Raw genomic sequence first — 23,552 nt, 5'->3', positions numbered from 1 at the left:
CAGCAATGTCCACAAGGCAGAGAGCCTTGAATTGTGCAGCCAGTATTGCTGCATTTGCTATGTCAGCATGAACCCAAGTAGCAAGAAGGAGTGTGAAAACAGAATTAGTACTATGCAGAAAAGTGAATGTCAGGTAATGAACATTATTTACAAGCTTTGCTATTGCACATTCAAGTACAGCAACAGGACTCTTATTTAAAGCAAAACAGCCTATGAGAAGAGGCCCTTTTAAAGAAAAAGTAGATTCAAATGAAATTTCAAACAAAGGAAGGACTATGATGTCATAAAGGACTTGGCACCTCTGTACTAGTTTTCTCCCACTTTAAAATTGAAAGAGATCCAAGAGCATTTCTTTCTCTTGCCCTTTGGTTGTCAATTATAAGCTTTTTAAATCAAAAAACATTTGACTTTAAAAAGTGCAAGTGGAATAAATACTCAAACCAGTTATAGCCAATATTATCAAAGCAGTCTCTTGTGGATTTTCAGAATCATTTAATGGATCTTTGAGAATGAGATATTGTTGTAGCTGCTTGCCTCTGCCTGATGCTACTTCAATCACTTCAAAACCAGCCAATAATGCCTCTGCAACAGTGCCAGTTTAGCCATTTTTATTTGCTTTCCTGAGGCTTTAATGTAACAGCCATTTAGGAGAAATAAACTTAGAACAGAGACCATGCCAGTCTTGGTTAAACACCATGAGCTAAAACCCTAAAAAAACAAAACCAAAACCATATGAAAAACACTCCACAACAAACTACTCTGGACCCTCACATATTTTACTTACCACACACCACAAGGCAGTTTGCTGGAAGTTGCAAACCTTTCTGAGCTGATTACTTTGTATTCTGTAGATGCTCTGCTATCAACAGTTATGAAAGAATTATAAAGGAATTTAAATTAAAAAACCACCAACTTTGGAATGATTGTTGCAAAACAAATATAAAAGCCAACACTATTTTGACAGGAATTATATATTTTCATCAGATTTTCAGTTCACCCAGAACACAAACTATTAACCAGATGATCCTACAACAGGGTTTTATAAAATACATGACTGTGTGATCAGATTGCACCTTAGTCTTTTCAATGTTTTAGTAATCTAAACAAGTTCCTCAAACCTGAAAAATGCTGACTGGAAAGGGGCTGAAGAGTAAATATATATATTTTTAAGGTCAGGTGTATCTCAGTGATCTATTGCAGATAATATGATGCCTTTTCAGCCTTTCTCTAGAAGCAAAGGGCACATGCTAGCTCTTGGTGTGAGGGGAAGGAACAGCAATCTGTACATATCCTCTTTGGGCACAGGGACTGAGTTCAGCTAAACTGAAATGTGGGATAAGAAGGCTCACACATTCCAGTGTTCCCACAAGGGTAAGGAGACGTGCAGCCAAGGGGAGGCTGTAGCATGAAATTAAAGCTGATGATACATCAGAAAACCCATAGGATGAATGAGAGGGACAGAAAGGAAGGTTTCTTATCTATGTACTACACAACAATTTCACGGAACAGTAAGTGAAGTTCCTGAGTAGCACACACAGAGGCATTGTCTCCCTCAGTAAGAGGCAACCTAACAAAAGAGGCTGGTTCACATACCAAAGGATGTCATCCCTTAACAGAAGAGAGAGGGAGCAGTGATTCCCTTCCCACGCTCTGATCTCCGTGGTGTAAGGGACTTTAGATCTTGGCTAAGCCTTGCCTGGAATCACAAGACTCTGCAGAGGCAGAAACGTGCTCTGGCACCTTCCTGGGGCATTAGGAGCATCTCCAACAGAGCAGAAAAGCCAAGGGCTTTTCCCACTGCTGGAAGACAACACACACATGGCAGCTTCCAGGCTGGGGAGAGGAGACAGGCTAGCAGGGAAGCAAACCCATACCAGGGCACGGGAACAGCACTGCAGATGCACAGCCAAAGCAGTGCCCAGGGATTTCGGCATTAGGGGTTTGGTTAGAACCACAGGACAACTGCAGCACCACTAAGCCCCAGGGCTGCAGAAACTACTTTAACTGTTCTATCATTAAGAGTCAGCTGTGGAGCTGGCTGTGCACTTTAGCAGGACTCCAACATTTCCTTTGCATTAACTTCCTTATAAACATGTGCTTTCTATTCATACAAATTATAGTAGAGACCTCCACTACTAAGAATGCAAATTCCACAAATTATCTCCCAGCTTTATCTCTGGATGATCCAGAGAATAGGATAGCAATATAATACTGCTGCCTCCATTCCTGGGTTTAGTTCCAGCTGACTGCAGACAACATCATGAAAGTAGGAAATACATAATAGGTACATAATGATCCAAATGGAAACTCCTCTGGTCACTGCACTGCAAACAGCTACCAGGACTTGTATTGCAGGTTAATACTGAGAAACAACTTGTTGCTGCCAGGGATTCCAGTGAAAGGTCACCAGTGGCTGCTGTAATGGTAAGGATACACTTACAAAATGTCACTCACCAAACCAGAGCTGCCACAGAAAGCAACAAGTGGAAACTACTGCTAAAACTAAGCTGAGAAAAGCCACTGTCAGAAGAGTTTCTATAAAAATACCACACACTAAGATGTTACTGCAAGAGACTAAGAAACAGGGAAATGCTCATTGGAAAAAGAAAAAGCAGCAGACTGAAGGGAGAAAACCCCCATACATCAAAGACAGTTCCTCAAATTATGGTTATAAAATATGGGGGCTGATGATGACACAAAATTACATCTCTCCTTTTATTTTGGCATCCAATATGATTTTAGATTCTCTCCCTAAAGAACCCGAGATAGAAAAATTCAGATCCAGTGTCTGAAGCTGAATAGGACCCTAATTATTTGAAAGCACAATTGTATAACAGAATGTGCCTGGTCATCTTATGAATGCATCATAATAATAAATGGAAAAAGATAATGTGGAGATTGAATGCTGAATTCTCTCATGTCATGTACATCTTAAGCACTAGGCTAGCCCCCCGAGATGGTGGCTGGCCCTGAGCCAGTGTTCCATCCCAAAGGATGGGACTTAGGAAAAAAAACTGAAACCAGGCTGCTGTACAAGAAAAGATGATTATCTGAGCCAGAGAGCATTCCTACAATAGGAAACTAAGTTTATGAAGGGATCAAGGGAGTCTGAAATGAGAGGAAAGATAAACCTAGAAATGTATTTATCTGCTTCCTTTACAAGGCAGCCAGAGCTATAGCCTGACACTCCATCACCTTTCTCCTGAAGGAATGCAGGATCTGCTATCACAAAACCACCTTGTTTGGAAGGGCAGCTGGTTGCTTCTTCCTTGTGTGCCCCCTCCAACCTTTGGACAGTCTGTAGGTTGCTGGGACTGCAGACAGGAAGTCATGAGCCCTCCCTATCCAAGTTATATTACTCTGAGAAGAACACTGGTTTAGAGGCCAGTAACTTCGGGAAGAAATTTCATGTTTGATAGCTTTAACTAGCTATTGTGTGCTACTACTGCCCTCTTACTCTCATTTCCTGCTTCTTTCTTATCTAAATTTTAGACTTGGCAGTGTTGTTCTTCCTGAGATTTAGCTGAACATGGCCAAAGCCATGGTAATTCAGCTGTAGGAATTGGATTTTCAACAGATAATGAACATGCATACAGGACTTTTCCCACACACTCTTCCAGGAAATTTAATTAAAGTGAAATATAACAGGAAGAAACCTGGTATTACTCAGTCTGGTGATTATAAAACATCTGGTTGTTGATCTCTGCTAAGACCAAGTTTTTCATGGAAGCTCTTAATAAGCAATAAAGCACTAAATGAATGAGAAAATTAATGAAGTTTTCCATAAGCAACTAGAAAAACCTCAAAAGTGAACACCAAACAACATTTTACAATAATCTAACTACTTGCATGCTAGCTTTGTCTAATCACAACAGGTGAATTCAGTTTTAGAAAACAAGATGGATGGCAGTTCAAAGCACCAAAACTGGACCTTACTGTTACTTAATGCCCAGGCTCCTATCAGTACATCAGGTGATGCAAATCATCTACAGCTCCCACCTCCAAATAGAGATGTTAAGTTTCTAAAGAGCCATATAGAATGATGTAAAAATCTATACTGGAAGTCAGGCTTGCCTTTTTAAAAGTTTTGTTTGCACTGTGCTTATACTTTTAAATGTAAAAGGAAAAGGTGGAGGAGGTCAGATGGGCTGGGAAAAAGTTGGAGGAGAACTTGTGGCTCCTCTTGTGTGTGACTCCTCATGTGCTGCATCTCCTGCCACAAGCTCACAGGGGCAGGGTGAAAGCTGGGAGATGGGTGAAGGGCACAGAGGGATTTGCACATGGATCATCCCTGCCTCTAATCCTGGCCCTTTGCTCCTCCTTCCTAGTCCATGTAGCAATTACAGCTCTGGTGTTTGGTACAGGCTCTTCCCTGGCCAACACCCAGAACACCTGAAAGTGCCTGATTAAAGAGATGTTACAGCTATTCCTCCTCCTCAACTCACTCATTTTTAATGTCCTCAAACAGCTCTTTAAAAAAGGAGATATTTTCTTTATAATTGGCTCATCAAAAGCCCAATACTTGTTGTCCAGATCATTCATTCTTTGAACTCGTGCTTCAGGGAGATTTTTGATAGGCAATTTATCTAAGACACCCTGAAATATCCTTAACCGTTTCAAGTGGAAACAGTGTGTGGCACATTGAGTCAAATTTTGTATTCAATGTCAGAAACACGTGACGGGTGTTGTGCCCAGCTCAGAACAATGATAAGGCTGACAGCATGGAGGATTCACCATAGACAGTGGATTTGTCATGGCCTTTGTTACTGCTTTGAGGCTTTATTGGAAACATGCCCAATGACAGGAGATCCTGAGGTTATTCACTACCCACAGCCTCCAAAAGGGATCCTGTCACTGAAACAATAAAGCTAAATAGAGTCACAAAAGAAATAAATTTTAAAAAGGGAAAAAAATCTATTTTTTTTACAGAGCTACTTCATTATGCGTTGCCCACCAGTCCATCCTCCCTTAACAGTAGTCAGCTCTAAAGACCAAAAAAATAGAATCATGTGACAGATACTGCAATGAACTCAGGTAAACCAGTTTTGTGCCTCTCTGTCTCTTGGAATAGACTTAACACTGAATGATAGGAAACATTCAGGTATGGGTGAATGGAAAAATAAGAATATTGATGCCTGCAAAAAGAGACTTGGAAGTGGCAGAGACATTATAAACAGGATTTTAATACGATGTGAATTACAAGCACTTGATACAGAGGGGATGATATATTGATTTTCCTCATTCTGAACTATGCCTGTCACTAAGATCAATGGAAGTCACAAACCTATATCAAGGAAATTATAATATGTGGAATTATTTATAGAATGGCTGCTGCAGGTACACATCAATTGCAGCATCATAATGGCCAGACTTATGACTGAGGACAAAGCCATCTATTACATATTGTAAATGATAAAGTGTGCATTGCCATCATTGCTTCATTTTCCACATTTTTCGTAAGTGAAAGAAAGAACTAATAGAAGGATTCTTGTACAGCCTTTTTTTATAAAGAAGCAACAGACATTGTAGAGTTTATCACTAAAAGACAACAATTCCACTTACAAACTAAGTCATTAAAAGAACAGCTACAGGCAGTATTTTCCAAAACAGTGTTATGCAATGTACACCAAAGCAAATATGCTGAAACTCTGGGAATCACTTCTGGATTGCTCAAAATTCTGGGCACGCTGAAGAAGCTGAAAAGCAGCGGCACACAGGAGTCCAGCATCTCCAAGCTGCTGGTGTCAAGAAAGCATGAACCTGTAAACACCTGCTTCCCTTTTCCACTGCAAAAGCTCTGTCACCACTGGCAGACAAAGAAAAAGTCTAATGGCTACACAGGCACCTTTATAATTTTCATATCTCAAAATTATGGCATTTCCAATAAAGTCTGCTTTTGAATCACCATTTACTTCTACAGCTCACTTAGTTTCACAGCAGTCTCTACCTCCCACTGTTAACTCTTACAAGAAGCCTTTCAAAGGTCAACCCAAACTGTTAGGATTCTAGATGGTAAAATTGAATTTTTCATGTCTACTTGTTCTTCTGAAAGGCTTAAAAGCAATTTGTGGCAATCAGCACAAAGGGATTTGATTGACAAAGTTTAACAAAGTGATCTAGAGAAGATTCATTGGGAAAAAAACTGCTAAAATTGCAAATTAAATGGCAAATAGTTTTTCTCTGTCTGCCCTTGAAGGAAAATAGGTTCTCTTCTTAGATGTGAAAATTTGGAATTCGGGAAGGAAAAAGAGGAATTTGGCTGGGGTTTTTTTATATTTTATTTTTAAACCTCTAGTATTGTGTTAGACTGATAGCAACCAGCATAGTTAGAAGATTTATTTCTTTATTATCCTGATGGTGCAAATTATTTTGTATGCTACTGCCACTACTGCAAAGCCTTTGCTTTAGTCCTCAGACAATCCTATCACCCAAGTCAATGTAACTCATTTTTCACCTACTTTAATTCAGTTCTGAAATTCATATACAGGGTAAGAGCAGGATAAAGCTTTTGTCGGTTTGAAACTACAGCATAACTGATAGATTTTACATTTTTGTAATGGTGCTTCAACCTCATATACCCATTTGCTTGTTTAATTTTTAAGTATTAGTCTGATTTTTTTGCCTTTACAACATTCTTCTGTGACTTCAAATTACTGTTGCCTGCAAATATAACTAATGTGTTAATCTTCTCAACTTTCAAATTAGCCACATGACATAAACCCACTCAAAGCCATTTATATTTTGATCTACAAAAACCTACTAGATTTTTTTACTAAGAAGTTCAGGTTTTTAAAAATTATATTTATGTCTGTGAAAATTTTCCAATCTCCTACTCTACTCAAAGCTATTCTAACATCATGGTGATTTTATGTAATTAAATTATTTTCCTGTCTGGTAACTTACTGTAGCTTACATACTTTTGTATTTATTGGAGACATACCAGAAAAAAAAAAGCATTTGAAATGCCAACAAACAAAATTCACAGAAAACTCAGAATTCATTAATGATAAAATATGTAGTTATGAAAGACTGCACAAAACTCATTCACTCACTGAATCACTACAGAGACTGAGGGATTTATGCAAGGTGCAATACATCCAAAACAATACAGCTCAGTTCAACACACCACATCTCACTGCATTAGTAGCACTTGTGAACTCAACCTACAGCTAAGCCATCTCAGCTCATTTACTCTTTATAAAATTACCTTTTCTCTTTAGAACAGCTATCTTTGCCAAAGGGTTTATGTGGGCAAACCTACTATATTAATCTACACATTAAGCACCTATTCTGGCAATAATAAATATGAAGGTCCAGAATTACCCATTACAGACCGTAAACAGGATTGTTTACTTGTTAGGATCTTTATAAATCCACCATACAAACAATTTGTGTTTAAGAAAAGTCCAAGATATGATTCAGTTACTTCTTTGCAGGCTGACCAAAATATTTTCTATTAGTTTTGCAGTGACCTTTGTTATATGTTATTCTAGCGTCGGCGATACACATTTTAAAACTCCTCTTGATAATGTAATTAGAACTGTTATTATATGATTAAAACTATATGATTAAGCTCATTAAAACCAATGATGAAAGTTTCTTTAAATAATCTAGCATGTGGATTAATTTTATGATTGAAATTTGTTTGCTCAAGAAGGTTCTTTTATTCATCAAAGACTCGGGTAATGAAAAATCTTTACATCTTTTAATTACACATTCCTGATAATATCAGCCTCAATTTCTGCATAGTTGCAATTTAGAATAAAACATGTTTTAATTCACTTCTTCTAAAGCGCAGTAAAGATTTCATCAGGTATTAGTGGCAAACACCACCAGTCCAAACCTACTTGGATGTTTCTTTTCAATAACGTGACTAGTAAGAATTGCCATGTGTAATAAATGTTTCTTTTGCTTTCTCAGTATTTGTGTAGATGTCAAACAAATAATTTAATGACTGTGCAAATGGTTTTTAAAATACCCTCAAAACTGAAATATAACTTTTTTTAAAAGCAACTGCTGCTCAGACTACTGCTCATATTCTACAGTCGGTGAGCTGACCCTTGCAAGATTTCACATATCTGTCTCACAAACTGTTAATGACAGATAAAACACACTGCTGCAAAGAGCCTGCCCTGAGGTGACCCAGCAGCACTCAGGCTGCTGCTCAGGCAGGCCTGGGCTGTGCTGGGCACTCAGAACCAGCCTGGGCTCTGCTGGGCACTCAGAACCAGCCTCAGGCCCCGTGCGCCGGCGACCCTGGCCTGGGCTCTGCTGGGCACTCAGAACCAGCCTGGGCTCTGCTGGGCACTCAGAACCAGCCTGGGCTCTGCTGGGCACTCAGAGCCAGCCTCAGACCCTCTGCACAGACAGGCCTGGGCTCTGCTGGGCACTCAGAACCAGCCTGGGCTCTGCTGGGCACTCAGAGCCAGCCTCAGACCCTGTGCACAGCCAGGCCCGGGCTCTGCTGGGCACTCAGAACCAGCCTGGGCTCTGCTGGGCACTCAGAACCAACCTCAGGCCCTGTTCGCTGGCAGCCCTGGCCTGGCTCAGAGCTCCATGGAGCCCCACCTACCTCCTCATGCAATCCAGCGCCCGGATGAAGAAGTCTTTGTGCAGCTGGTGCTCGTCCCTCAGGATGGAGCACTGCTCCAGTGTCACTGACATGGATGTCCTGTCTTTGGCACTCTTGCAGCAGGTGAAGCGCACTCCGTTCAGCTTGCGGCAAATCTGAAACACGGGCAGGCCCCACAGGTCAGCCCTTCCTTCCTACCAGGCTGTGCAGCCCTACAGCTCTGCAAGCCCAGGGAGGGCATCCAGACAGCTACAGCACTTCTCAAGAAGAAAACACCTTCTAGAAGTTAGTACCAGTGCACTGAATTCCTGAATTTGACATGGGACTTTTATAACTATAAAAGAAACAGTTCCTTCACTGTTTCCTCACCGAATGTAGCAACTGCCCTGTTCAATGAAAGCTAAATTGTCTGAATATCTGATGAATAAAGATATGGTAAGTCTTAACTCACAAACATGAATGTAGCAGACTAACTTCTTGTGAAAGTATGGAGTCAGACACATCTAACTTACATAGTTTTTATTTTCAACAGGTAAACTGTTCAATGTATGGCTCACAATTAATAAAGTTTAACAAATTGCTGCCATGGATTGTCTACTTTCACTTATACTTTAAAAAAGTTATAACACATAAAGGAAACATGACATTTTGGAGGATGATTCCTCCTCTTAGGAATCAATCTGTGGTTGTACCATTCCATTAGTTTATACCATGGTTTCAAATGATATTTTACTAGAAAAAGAAAAATTGAAGGAGAGCTTCTGTGCCCAAATGTGGGTCTACCTTTCCCCAGATAAAACCTATCCTGAGAAAAGGTAATATTTTGCTTACACCTATCCCTGGGGAATCATAGGTGTAATGGTACGAAACCTCAAAATGTTTGTGAGAATGCAGCAAGGCAATAAACTACAGCAGGAATCACAAAAAGAAACTTCCCACATTGGCTATCATGGGAGAGCTCACAGGATGAACTGGAACGTGAACTGGAACATGACCAGTGTCAGTTCAGCAAATAAGTGTTTCTTCATCTAATGCTAATTGCATTCTTAGAAATTCTATTAAAATCAATAAATACTATTAAATTCTATAAAAATCAAAAAATACTTAGAGCCTTTAAGTTCTTTGTGATACCATGGTGAGGACAATCTCAAAAGTTTAATTTAGGGAATCAATTAAGGGAATCTTACTTAGAATCCAAAGAGGTACAAGATAGTGAAGGAGAACCTATGAGTGTTTCTTCCATCATATAATTTAAAATTTTAAAAGCTAAATCTGTTTCAAAATTTGAACAGTTGCACTGGGATTTAAAACAAGTACTATATGATAATCTTCTTAAATAATTATGTGAAAGAACTGTTTCATTGAAGAGATTAATTCTCTTTGCGCTAGTATCTTTGGAAGTCCCCGATTCATTGGGGCTATTTGATGTGAATGAGTCCTAAAAAAAATTTAAAATATTAAAAAATCATTTATAAAATACGGTAAAAAAATCCCAGGTAATTATTCTGGATGACTGATGGGCTCATATGTGGAATCTTGTACTTCCACTGCAATAAAAAAGTGATATTGCACAGCTACTGCACTGACAAAGTTTTCTTCTTACATCTTTTTCAATAAATAAATGGAATATAGAATAACAATGTGTAGATCACTGGGACAAGAAATACACATTTCAGAAAGTTAAAGTAAGGGAACCAAGCAATCATGTCCCACATCATACCTCAAGGACACTAAAAAAATTCTTTTGAGTAATTTTATATTATCAAAGAAGAGATATCAAACAAATCACTCAAATTCTAGCAGGTTCTACCAGTTTAAAAAGTGAGAAAAAGAAATTGTCTGCAAAAAACTATTACAGCACATCTGCCTCCTTTAACCAGTGAGTTTTCCAGTCATTTCCTTAAAATCCATTGCACTTACAATGTCAGCAAGCTTATGAAAATGAGTTTATGATTAGTTCATCAATTTCATTGAAACAAGAGAGCTCACCGTTGCAGCCAGCCACATGATTTCTACATTCTTTCTCTTTTTGGCCTGGATATTTTGATGAAGACTTTCTAGCAATCCCTTTAAATCATTTTGTTCTTGAAAATGTGGTAAACCTGGGAAAAAAGGACAAAAAAAGTTGCTCATTTTGATAAGGTTGGTGATATGATTGTCCTGACTAAAGAATGCTCATGGTAAAGAACAGGTCTATTATTTACAGCCTTGTTTTGGAACACAGGATAGAAATTACCAGCTAAATATTTAAGGAATAAGCAAACCTTATGTCTTTTGAGTATTGCCTTGTCGTCCCTAAGATCTTCATGTGGAAATTTAAAGTATCTTCAACCTTTATCTTATAAATGGATGGTGAAAAACAAAATCAAATCTCTGCTGTAGTTCTGTTCATCAGCTATTACAGACATTCAAAAGAAATCAGAAAAATAAAAAAACCTGAGTGTATTACAACCTGCTTTGATGGGATGATTATTTTTTAATTTTAAAGTCAAAAATTTTGGTTTTGTTTTCAAATTGAAACATCTAATTATTGTTTTAAAATGTGCCTTAGATTTTTCTTTAATGTAAGATAAGGGTTAAACAGCACTTAGTATCCCCTCTAAAAAGTAACAAAGTATATTTCTCCTGAAATTAGGTGGGGCTTTATTTTGAAGTAGAAAATAATTTCAAGTTTGCTTAAAATCCAAAAATTTACCTGCTTGTTCTGGGTATGGCATTTAAGTTGAAGTTTAATTTATACTACATCTCCAGCAAAAATTCAAGAGTAGGCAATTTAATTTCCCCCTCTGTTTCATATGTATATAGAGGAGGGATTTTTCTAATGTTGCATTTATCCTTGCTAGTTCTGAAAATCAATAAAAACATGCAGAATCTGTTTTTTGAAATTATTTCTTCTCATGGTGGCAAAGTAAAAAGAATTTAAATCATAGTTATCACCAAATAAAGGGGCCAGAATCAAGTGAAACAAAGTCAAACTAAATTGATCAATGGATTTCTTCAAGCAGAGAAAGTAAATTATCCATCCAGTGAGGGGAAAAAAACCCCACAACCCAAGCCCCAAACCCAAGTCCAAAGACTTATACTCAATGGAAAGAATAAAAATGAGGGAAGCATTAATGAAGGTCAATATCCATTCTCCTAACGTGATCCAAGTTGGAATGATCCCTCTCATCAACAGGCTTTTACCTTTTACATCTAATAAATTCTGTAGTTTCCCTTATCCATGATTCATAGTAAGAAGTACTTTAAATATATTCAAAAAGAACTAAGTTGCTTCAGTCATACTGTGCTGTCTAAAAAAACTCACAAACAAACAATTAAAAAAGAAGGAGGAAAATGTACATCCAGAATCTGTTTTGCAATAATTTTAATGTGGATTGTTTTACCTCTGTATTACAAGCTCTGATTGTACATTAGATAATGTAGAGCACATAAAACCACATCACACTCTGCTAGACTATTACACTTATGGGTGCATCTGTTTCTTTAAAACAGAGAGCACAAAATGACAAAGATGCTTTGAGATGATGCAAATGTATCACTAAACATTCTATTGCTTCCAGCAGCTTTCCTTTGGGTCACAGCAGAAAACGTGACATCTCAGAGAGCCTCCTAATTCACAGTACTGCCAAATGGGTTGCACCTTGACTGGAAATGACCAATTGCCTAAACTCCTTGGGTCCCCCACAGTACCAAACCACCAAATCAGGCTAATAAGGGGGAGGAGCCTGGAAATACCAAACAGCCTTGTTGTTTTCAGGTAATTATGGACTACTAAACAACTATCTTACGTTTTTGGGCCCTTACTGTCTTAGTATTTCTATAAAAGCAGTACCATTTTGGTGCTTCAATCAGAGCTATATTTGTTCAGCATTTTTGGTAAGAACCTTGCTGGAAACATGCTCTTATTTTCAGTTTCTGCTAAAAGAATTTAAGAGGTTAACAAATGGGTAAATGACAAAGTGTATGTTCATCTTAAAGACAGAAAGTCAGTGGATGCTTAGTTACAAGCAAGACTATTATTGCCAAGGAGAAATACAGACACAAGAGGAAAACTAACAGCAAAGGTGGCAATACCTTTCAGGTAGTGAAAAATTGAATTCTTTGAAAGGGAATATATGAATGAGGCAGCAGGCCAGGGAGGCTGCCAAGGGTGGATCCAACACCCTGGCAAATAGGGCTGCAAATGCTCAAATTCTGTTGGGCTTTTTGAGCACTGTTTGGAACTGACAGCTTTGGGAACACAGTCCTGCATTTATTTTGTAGCACAGATTTGGCATTATAGGAAATTATCTGGATAGGTGGGACAAAACCATCAAAAAGCCATCAATATTGAATGCCTCTCACTTGGCCCCAGCACCAGCGTTGCTGCCAGCCTTGTATGGAGGTTTGTCTTCCAGAGGCGGGGGAACAGGAGTGGGATTAAGTCCTGCCACAAATGAACAAGTCTGAGAGCTTCCCTTTTTCCCCAGGGCTGTTTTAAAAGGCACATTTCTCCAAGGCAAAAGAGTGACTCTGTATACTGGCAGGCAGCTACTGGGAAGGGCAGTGGAACCAAAAGGTGCTTTATGTTCCATAAAAAATTGTATAAAGAAGAGACTGAGTTCTTAAAGGTAAAGAAAAAAAGCAAGAAAGTTATAATAACCAGAAAATACATGAACTAGACACAATTAGTTCTCAAAAGCCTTCACAATCTGAAAGAAGTCCAGGAACTGTGTGGCTCACTAATAATCCTTCAGGAAGGCAGTACAAGTTTAAATTGTATTAATGAAAAGTAGCCAATACTGTCTGCATGCAAATTTTTGCTTTTATAAAATAAAATCCATTTATGAGGTAGCAGATCTACCTTAGCCCTAACCTGCATGAGGTTAGTTTTTCGAGGATGTTTTCTTAGCAAGATTCCCCTCAATTAATCACCTAACTTATTGTATGAGTTTCTCTGTAGACATCCTGGAAATAAATACTAGGTCTGTGGGTGGATGGATGGGCATCCTGCCCACCATTTAGGAAGGGCTTTTGTTTCTGTCAAAATGATTAACAAATTAAAATCATCCTGATATAAGAGATAAACATGTATACATACGCATGTGATGTATCAAACTTTTACATAGCATTTAAACATCAGGCAGTTAAATCTCCCACATTTGGGACTATAGTTTGGGCATTAAAACTAACAGGATTCGATTGATGCAGATGTTTTCTTCAGTCCTTGCCTCTGGCAATCAGAGTAACAGCATAGAAATGTTTATGTTTATAATACAGAAGTGCTATAGAAGTGGAATACAGGGCCTATTCCAATGAAACCTTATCATTCATATAATGATGATGTGGCTCATTGCTTGTATTTGATCTGCAGATTTCTCCATGGTTCACCAAACCTCAACATATTTTCAGAATAAGAACAGAGGGTATGACTGAAGCTGATGAAATTTCCCACCAAGCATTTATGTAAAAATACAGTAGGTACAGACTGTCCTCTACATGAAATATTAAGAAACTTATTATTTTAATAACTTAAAATAGCTGTTCAGTTCATCATTCCTCTGTTTCATTTTCTCTGTAGTTTCTGCTGTGGCACAGGGCCTGAAATCACTCCTGAGCCCAGCAGGGTCATGTACAGGTACAAAATGTTTAAATTTATGGAACAAGTTATGGGATTCTGCTAATATTACTGTCTTATAACCTTCTAACTACTCAAAGCTTTTCAAACCTATTTGGACATTGCATTATTTTGTACTCACAATCAGGAGGCATTTTTTCTGTAAATAACTTGTAATATTCTTTGAGAAGTTCTAAGTTTTCCTGGTTAATGTTCTCCTGCAAAGTGGTATCTCCAAACCTATGAAAATACACAATAAATTATGAAAAAAACCCAAAACCCACAAACAACAACAAAAGATAAATTATCCTTCATAGTTATTTCTTTGCATAAAGAAATAACTTTGGTGCTAAATGCATTAGATTTTGTCAAACATGCAGTAGTTAAGTTCTTGTATGCTTTGGAATTAATTTTTGGAAAAGAGATCATCACTGATGCATACTTCTTCCAAAAGTTTATTAACAAAGCAATCTATTTACAAACATGCAATAAGGCACTTATTCTTTTCCCCTCACAAATCTTGAATAAATGGAAAGGCACTTTGGGGGAATTCCAATTCCAAAATTGGGTACCACAGGCAGAGAACACCAACTGCTCCATCTCTTAGTGCTGCTACTGCTTCAGCATATCAATTTCTGTAAGAGCTGGATAACATGGAAGTGACACAAGATGGAAGAGAAGCTTATCTACAAAATAACTATAGCTATAAAAACAAATATCTTTCTCTCTGAGATCAAGATTTCTACAACAGCCACATTTCACATGCCAAGAAACTAAATCTCATGGTACTACAGGAGATATGATTGTAAAGACACAAATGTCCCCATGACAGTTAGGCCAAAGTTTTGAAATTCATCTTTAGAATAGATTTGAAACAGGAATGGAGGAGTACAGGAAGAGAGGCATGGGCAGATAAGTGAGAAACTCAGAGAGAAGGGGACACAGATCAGAAGATACCAAATATGCTACTAAATTGGGAACAGGGGAAGCAAATATTTCAACAGGCCACAGGGAGAAGATGTAACTACTTCCTCAGTAGCCTTTGTGCACTGTCACATGAGAACATTTCTTTTAAATTGGAAATATTCAAGTGTATTCTATCAAAAAACAAATTAAACGATTTTTTTTCTAATAGAGTAACATTTCCTAGAAATTTGCCACAAAAATGTTTTTATATTCTCAGATTCTTTATCCCACAAACCCCTGCATATTTTTAGCCATAAATCATGTGTGGTGTTTTCAGTCTCAAAAACAAATGTACAACTTTAGGAGTTAAGCAGCATTTTGAATTAAGACAAAAACAGACTGTAACTGCATGCATTAAAGCTGCTTCTGCATTGAACTTATTTTCTTGGTAGATATTAGTATATATCCATATTTATAAATATGTGGCTATTTTGTTTTCTCCTATGGCTTTCTTTGCACACAATGTAAAATGACCACTGGGAACAACACTTCCTGCCACTTCACTTGCAAGCCAGGCATCTTTTCATACCAACTCCTCTACAAGCCCCCAGGTAACCAGGCTATTTCTAAATGTAGTCAAATTTTTCCTCAGACCATTCATAACTCAGTCCTTCCTGTCTATCTCACTCGTGTAAGCTCCCACCAGCCTGCTTCTTGCTGACCACATCATGTCTTATCTCTTATTTTTTGAGTGTCCCACTCAGAACCGTCATGACTGATTTTGTTGGTTTTGCACATTATGAGTTTGGCCACGTCACTCCTCTCAGCACTTTCCTCTTTATGGCATCAAGAATAACCTATTTTCATTTTCAAGAAGTTTCCAAGTTCTCTAACCAGCTATCCAGCTCTTTCACAGTAAAGTGCCAGATTTTACTGTCTTTAGATTCAGTCTATGTCTCCCATTTCAATTTTCTGCCTAAATTTTCTCACATATCACCACTCAACTTGGAAAAGTGTCCCATAAACATTCACAAAGCTACCTGATGGCATTCTTTAGTAGACTTCTTTAAAAGACTGGGTTTACTTGGCTGTCTACAGTGAACAGGAGATAAAATCCTGTGGTGTTTAGCTTCTTGCCTATTACCCAGGTTAAGGATTTTCACTGTCTCCCTCCATTACTCCAGCTACAGCTTTGCTATAAGCTTTTGGCTTAAAGCAAATGCAACCTCAAGATAAGCATTAGGTATTTTGGATGCTCTGTTAATAAAACTTCTTTTCTTTTAGCTGCTTTTAACAAAGTAGCTGTCTGTATTGACATCTTGACTTCTACCTTGCAGTTTTAGCCCTGCATAAATGTGGTAATTTAACATGACTGACAGATACCCTTCTCTTGGAAGAGAAAATTAATACGTTGGTGAATCCATGACTATTATTATACTAATTAATTAGTTTCCAGCAATCTGTTGCAGAGGAGTACTAATTTCTCTAGCTTATCACTTGTTTGGTCTCTTCAAACCAATCTTCAAATGTAAGAACTTTGAATTTTCAAACTTGTGTGAGAATTTCAGAGTACTGCATACAACCAAAATTCTGCGTCTGAAATAGAAATCCATTTTGCATCTGTATCCAAGAGAAACATGGCACCAACTCTGTGAAACGAAGCCCTGCTTATGATCTTATCTTCATCTGGACTTTTTCACTGTTCTACATTGCTTCATAGCTTGTGTTTATTTCCTTTAATACCTTTGAAAATACACACTGAGTCAATGTGAGATTGTCTAAGAGCAAATAACAAAGAAGATTTGTTTCTAATCCTGAGAGATAGCCTGTACCAGCATGGAGTACTTGGACAGAAAATGCAACGTGACTTCTCCTTACCTCTCTGCCAGTGTTTGCTGCTCATTGATTCCAACATTAAAGAGCACTGGATACATGCGAAGAAGCTTTCCCTCTTTAATCTCTTGTGGCAGCAGCTCAAACATCTTTGCTGGGAGCTGGACCTCTATAATGTAATGTTCACTAGGAAAAATGAAAACAAGAGTGAGGATGGGGTTCTTGATTGTCAGGAAAAGTTTCTTCAGCCAGAGAATGGTTGAGCAGGTTGAACTGGCTCCCCTGGGAAGTGTCACAGCACCAAGCCTCACAGAGTTCAAGAAGCATCTGAACCCTCAGGAACAGGGTGTGATTCTTGGGAAGCCCTGTGCAAGGCCAGGAGTTGAACTTGGTGATGCATACGGGTCCCTTCTAACTCAAAATATTCTGTGATCCTGTAAAGAATGTTCCAAAAGCGCAGGTTTTGGCCTCTAATAAAAGAATGTGAGTTCCTGAACAGAATTTCACCTCCCCTGGGTGGCTGGTGTCTACCACCCACACCAGATGATCAGTGCACTGCTAGACAGTGCCACACACTTTTGATTGATTTGTTTGTGTACACAGAATGTCAGGTTTAAGCACTTTCCTAGAAAAAACAATTACAAGCAAATATGCTGACTCTTCAAGATAAGAATTTGTAGTTTGATTTTTCTGTCTTGCATTTCTACAGTCTTTCATTTATTGAGCCATACCATATAACAACCAAAATAAAAATTGAGGGTTTCTAAAAAAATTATTAGAAAATAACTAGATTTTCACCTTTTCATCTTTTCACGGTTGACTTCCAATGCTGTTTGATAGGAGCAGTCTCATCACAGCTCTAAGAAGAATGGGACTCCTCCACGTAAACCTTGTAGATTTTATTTTTTAAATTTTTTAAATTTTAATTATTCCTAATGTATTGCCTACCATATTCCAGCCTTCCTGTTATTTATTCAATCCCTTCTCAGAAAGCCCATATGATGAGAGTGAATCATCCAGATTAATTAAGTAAATCAGTGGTGAAAGCCCCCTTCAGAGGAAACATATATTTTCTAAAAGTTCCTGCTTTTAGCTGAATTTAATTTACAGTCATCTTAAGAGCAATGATACTATTAAGGAAGTGACTTTTGCAAAATAAAAGTATTTGGAGCTTCAGATTAGAATAATAATAAAGATGAAAAATCCATTCCAATCTTGTTAACCCTCAAATAGCCAAAATTAATGGAGTATTGCAGTTTATGTCCTGACATTCAGCAGTATTCACATGAGATTCATAAAGGATAAGTGATTTTGTGCAAGGATTTCTGAGACTGCCTATGTCCTGTGTGATTTTCAGCAGCTAAAAAAGGCTTCCATTTTTAAAAGTGACTACTAAGTTTTTAATACTAAGTGGCATCGGAGTTTTTTGGTTTCCATCTTAAAAGTAATCAAGGCCTAACTCTTGGAACTGCAATTTCATTTCTCATGCTGAAATACAAATTCAGGACATTCAAAAGCAAAGTTTCTCAGTTAGAGACCACATTTGTAAATAATGGCCTTGTCACCTGTTCAGGATTCAGTATCCATGTGTGAATAATGCACCAGCAGCTCTGCACAACACAGACATTGCTCAGATTAATCTGTATTAGTAACTGGAACTTTGGCTTTTTATCAGCAGAGTAACCCAGAGCCTACTGGCTTTTAGAATCCCTACTAACTCACCTTCTAAAAAGTAAAACAATGCACTTTCAATAAAACAGAATTCAGCAACAAGAAAACCATTAGACGGGTTTCATGGGCTACAGATTAAGACTGCAGCTCAGTTTCCTGGGCTCCAAGAAACAAAGTTCTTACCGCCTTCCACTTATAATAGGCAAAAAATCTTCTGACTTGGCTTCAATTACTCTAAACATTACTTTCTGCAAATCTGAAATGCCCACAGCCATGTCTTCGAGCATCCCTGCTTCTTCACCTACATGAAAAGATTAAAGAGACTATTAACAGTGTTGGCAGATCAGTCACTGTATAGGTTAGGGCAAAGCAATATATTTTCCAGTCTGTGCATCTAAAAACCACAGTTCTAAACCCACATTACAGTAACCTACATAAAACCAGACTAATTTCTTGAACTGCTGACAATTCTGTGGCCTAAATGGTAACCATGAGTATTAAGCAATTCTGAAAATCAGCCTGCTTTATATAGGCATAAAATAACCTCAGAAAAGCCATTTTTGTCTGTTCTGAAAGTTTTCAAAAGGCTTTCCTGCTGATGGAGGACAAAGGTTTTGAGAATAAAAACAAGCGTCATGCAAAATGGAGAAGACAGCTATCTCCAAATGAGCAATTGCATTAAAAAGCCGCACAAATGCTAAATTCCTCTACTTTAGTCAAAATCTCTGATTCAGGGAATGATTCCAATAGATCCAGTTCAAAGTTTGAAACATAAGGCAATTTCTCCCTCCAAATTTCCTTTTTAATACATATCAAATAATGGCATCTGTAACAAACTATCAAACTGTTTTCAGGCTATCTTCACATTATCAGCACTGGGGATCAGGGCCAAGGCTGATAAAAGCAGTAAGTGTTTAAATCTTCTGTTTGCATTAGTTTTATAAACCTGGTATTTTGGGTCAGGTCTGCATGGAACAATAAGCAGGCCGTGTTCTCTGAGGAACTCAGAATGAAACAAATTAATAACTTTTGCTGCAGAATTAACAACACAGTATCAATTACTTCAGCTGTGCTATTATGTGCAAGTCTACTGTCTTATAAGGACAATATTTGATTCAGCAAGCCAAATTATTGGAAACAGAGCAGAGGTTAAAATAAGAACTTCCTGGGTAACTTCTGGGCAGGGAACATAAGAACTTTGTCCAAGAGCAACACTTACTGTATGTACTAAGGAGTCCTTCATACTGCACCAGCAATCCAACAGTGTGAAGCTGTTGTAAAAATCCTTGATCATGTAAACCTGTGTGCAATTTGATTACAAAACCACAGACCAATCCAGCCAGCTGCAAAGATAATTAATACACATGCAAGAGTGTTACAAGACAAACAGATACAAGACAAACATTTTAACTGTTACAAGACAAACAGTTAAAATGAGGCTTGCTATCATTATACACAAGAGAGGTAGCACCTACATATTTGAGAAATCAGCTCAGGTATTTCTGTTTAGTGACTAAGTACATGATTTCATAATAATGTATTTTGATGGGGTTTTTTGGGGGTGTATAAAGTAGTGAAATATTCTGTTAAGGTATATTAGATAAGCTTAATTTGTTTTGTATCATTGTGTGTTATTTACACTGACATAAATAAGACCAGAACTTCACTTGTCAGGCTTCAAACATGCAAGACTGTGAATTATGATGTGAATTATGTGAATTAAACATGTGAATTATGATGGATTTGAAAGTGGTTCAACATCTAATGCAACTTAATCTCCTTGGCAGCTGCAACATACAACTTAAGAGAGAAATTAAGTGAAATATTTAGAAAAAAATCTATCTGAAAAAAACATGATATACAGGAGAAGACATAAAGAGCTTCAGTTATTTGCCAAGAAAAGACAGTTCTAAGGAAAGACATGCTAATAGTATTTAAACACTTAAAACACTGCTACAAACTGAAAACAAATAATCTCCTCCCTATTTCCAAGGTGACCAGGAGAAAAAACCTCCCTGCCTAGCCAGTACCCAGTGAGGCCACATCTAGAGTGCTGTGTTCAATTCTGGGCTCACTAGGACAAGAAAGACAAGGAGCTACTGGAGAGAGTCCAGAGAAGGAACACAAAGATGCTTTGGGTCTGGAGCATCTCTCTTATGAGGAGAGACTGCAGGAGCTGGGCTGTTCAGTCTGGAGAAGACTGAAGGGGATCTCATTAATGCACATAAATACCTCAAAGGTGAGTGCTAGGAGCAAGTGCCAGATTCTTTTCAATGGTCCCCAGCAGCAGGATGAGGAGCAAAGGCCATAAGCTAAAACACAAGACATTCCACCTCAACATGAGGAACAACTCCTTTACACTGAGGGTGGCAGAGCACTGGAACAGGCTGCCCAAGAAGAATTTGGAGTGCCCCTCTCTGCATACATTCCAACCCACCTGGGTGTGTTCCTGTGTCACCTGCTCTAGGTGACCCTGCCTTGGCTGGATTGGGGGATCGGATTGGATGATTGCCAGAGTCCCTTAACCCTACCTATTCTGTGATTCTGTGATTATGAATATCAGCAGGATATATTCAAAGCTAGACTTGAGAACTATATAATCTAGGAAGTCTAAAAATAGATTTCTGGATATTATTTTGTGCAAAGGCAGGATTAGCCAACTTTTCCAGTCCACTGCACACCTGCTGCTCTGACTCAGTGATAGAAGCACCATGGATTTCTACTTACTATTTAGTTTCTTACCACATTATAAATTATTTAGGTGAATATCATGGAAAATAAATGAAAAAGCTGTATCAAATTGTAAGAAAAAAAAAAAACAATGAGAAAGAAACCCACAAACACTGGCATGAAGAGTATGCTTATAATTAGAGCAACAGAAGGAAGTGAGTGACACAAGACAACCTACTGCTTGGCTAAAGACGATGTCTCTCCTCAGGGTCAGCATCAGGCACTGGGGCAAGCCACAGGCAAGTTCCTGGAGCAGGACAAAGGCCATGGACTGCTTGGCCCTGGTCACCACCTCTGCCATGCAGTCCTTCAGTGTGACCACCAGCGGGTACAGCTGCTCGTACCAGTCACCTAGAACACAACAGGTCATCTGCTCCAGAGTGGAAAACTTGCAGTGAAAAACCCTTCTTCACTAGGAAGGATGGCAGTAGCAGCTGTGCAGATCACCCTTCCCTTTAAAAGAACCCCTGCAGCTCTCCCCAGACCACTGTGGGACCACAAATGCCACTGGAGAACATACTTATAAGCAGGATTCCATCTTACCACTGGGAATGGGGTTAAATCCCTGGCCTGAATCCAACTGCACTCTGAAACAATGGCCTTTTCTACCAGTCCCAGCATCTCTGTAAAACTGGTATTTAAGTGTCACAAACAGAGTACACAGGGAAACACATAAAACCTCATTTAGCACACAAAGATTAATACAGTGGCAATGGAGTCTCCTTTCAGGACTTAGAACTGGCTATGTAAGAAATGAAATAGCATCAAAAATGCAAAACCAGAGAGAATAACCAAATATTTAAGAAAAGGTGGGTGCTGGAGGGCAAAACACAATAACAAATAGGTATCTGGAAGGGTATCACCTACTTAATCTACAGGCTGGAAATATAAAAAGCTTCAGACTATATTCCTTTTTTTTTTTTTTTTTAGATTCTATGTTGTTCTCTTTAAATATTTAGAGATTTTGAACTCCTTTTAGCTGTTTCTATCAGAGAGATGCAGACTATTTTGAAACATGTTTTTCTCTGTAAAAATACATGCTAGGCATATTAAAAAAAAAACTTGTGAAATGCTTGAAAAATGTGATTCCTTAATACATTACAAATGAAATAGTGATAACTAGGAATGGAGGAGAATTGGAACACCTTACACAAACTTGCCCAATAATCTCAGCTACTCCTGAATTTTATACGATTTAATAAAATTGGACCTGCCTTGTAGCTGCATATGGCTTTGCTTACCCCTAAGTTGAGCAAATAATAAAAACAAATAAATAAATCCCCCTCCTTCAGAATCTACATCTCAGTTTGATTGTACAGTTTGAAATGAGGGAAATCAACACTCTAGAAGAATCGATATAAAAGTTGGGAATGCAACTGACAATGCAACAGTCTATTATTGGCTCATATTTTCTGTAGATCAGTGTAATTAAGAATCAATGATAATTAAAACCTGTTGTAATTAGGTGCAAGACAGCAGCGTGTTGTTTCAGGTAACATTCTGAGTCAGGCCAGTAAAACCTCGTTAGAACTGAGGAAGTTGAGGAAGAAGACAGCTGCCTGTTGCCAGTCAATTTGGCTGAGCTCCAGAAAAACACATAAATGAATAAAACTGCAGCCAAGAAGACTGGAGAGAGCTTTGAAAGCTGGGAGAAATTAGAGAAAGCAAGGAGCAGGAAAGGGGAACAAGGACAGAGCATGCACAGAGAATCGGATGAGCTCTTTGTTATCTTTGTGGTCAGACAACATGAGTTTTACCAGTCACACATATTTAACCATGAGTAACACAGACTGAGGAAGCATTCCCTGGAAAAAAGCAGTTCTGAAGTGAGTGTCATCCTGACAAAACAGACCACGAGCCATCCCCAGGTACAAACTCCAGGTGATTTTATACATGTCATTGGCTAACAGAGTGATGACACACTGTGTGCCAAACGCTGGTGTACATGTTTTAGAGAGGCTGCTGGAAAAATGGAGAGCTTGCAGTGCAGAGCTACCAAGATTTAGAGTTTAATCTCCTTAAGCTGATGAAAAAGACTGAGCAGCAACTTGATTTCCCCTCTTCATGAGGAGAAAATAACAAGAACTAACTGTGGTGTTTATTCCAGGGAATAAAAGCAAAAGAACAACCAGAGGCTGCTGCAAAACACAGACGAGTTTAGAAATAAGGTAGACAAAAAAGTGTAACATACTGGAAGTCAGCGTAGACAGATCAGGCAATCTAAAGTCTCAAGTCAAATTA

General features: G+C 38.3%; 1 protein-coding gene across 1 annotated transcript in view; it reads right to left on the bottom strand.

Annotated features, from left to right (window-relative positions):
* INPP4B (inositol polyphosphate-4-phosphatase type II B) overlaps positions 1 to 23,552 on the bottom strand; it is a 216,900-nt gene that overhangs the window by 16,194 nt on the left and 177,154 nt on the right. Inside the window, exons 17-23 of the mRNA XM_059470523.1 lie at positions 21,490 to 21,662; positions 19,801 to 19,924; positions 18,765 to 18,882; positions 16,956 to 17,096; positions 14,314 to 14,411; positions 10,562 to 10,674; positions 8,573 to 8,727 (exon numbers count right to left, since the gene is read on the bottom strand). Of these exons, the coding sequence (XP_059326506.1) occupies positions 8,573 to 8,727; positions 10,562 to 10,674; positions 14,314 to 14,411; positions 16,956 to 17,096; positions 18,765 to 18,882; positions 19,801 to 19,924; positions 21,490 to 21,662 (922 nt within the window). The remainder of the gene's footprint in view (positions 1 to 8,572; positions 8,728 to 10,561; positions 10,675 to 14,313; positions 14,412 to 16,955; positions 17,097 to 18,764; positions 18,883 to 19,800; positions 19,925 to 21,489; positions 21,663 to 23,552) is intronic.

The sequence above is a fragment of the Ammospiza nelsoni genome, chromosome 4 (genome assembly GCF_027579445.1).
Source record: "Ammospiza nelsoni isolate bAmmNel1 chromosome 4, bAmmNel1.pri, whole genome shotgun sequence".
Taxonomy (NCBI): domain Eukaryota; kingdom Metazoa; phylum Chordata; class Aves; order Passeriformes; family Passerellidae; genus Ammospiza; species Ammospiza nelsoni.
This window is presented reverse-complemented; position numbering and strand designations above follow the sequence as displayed.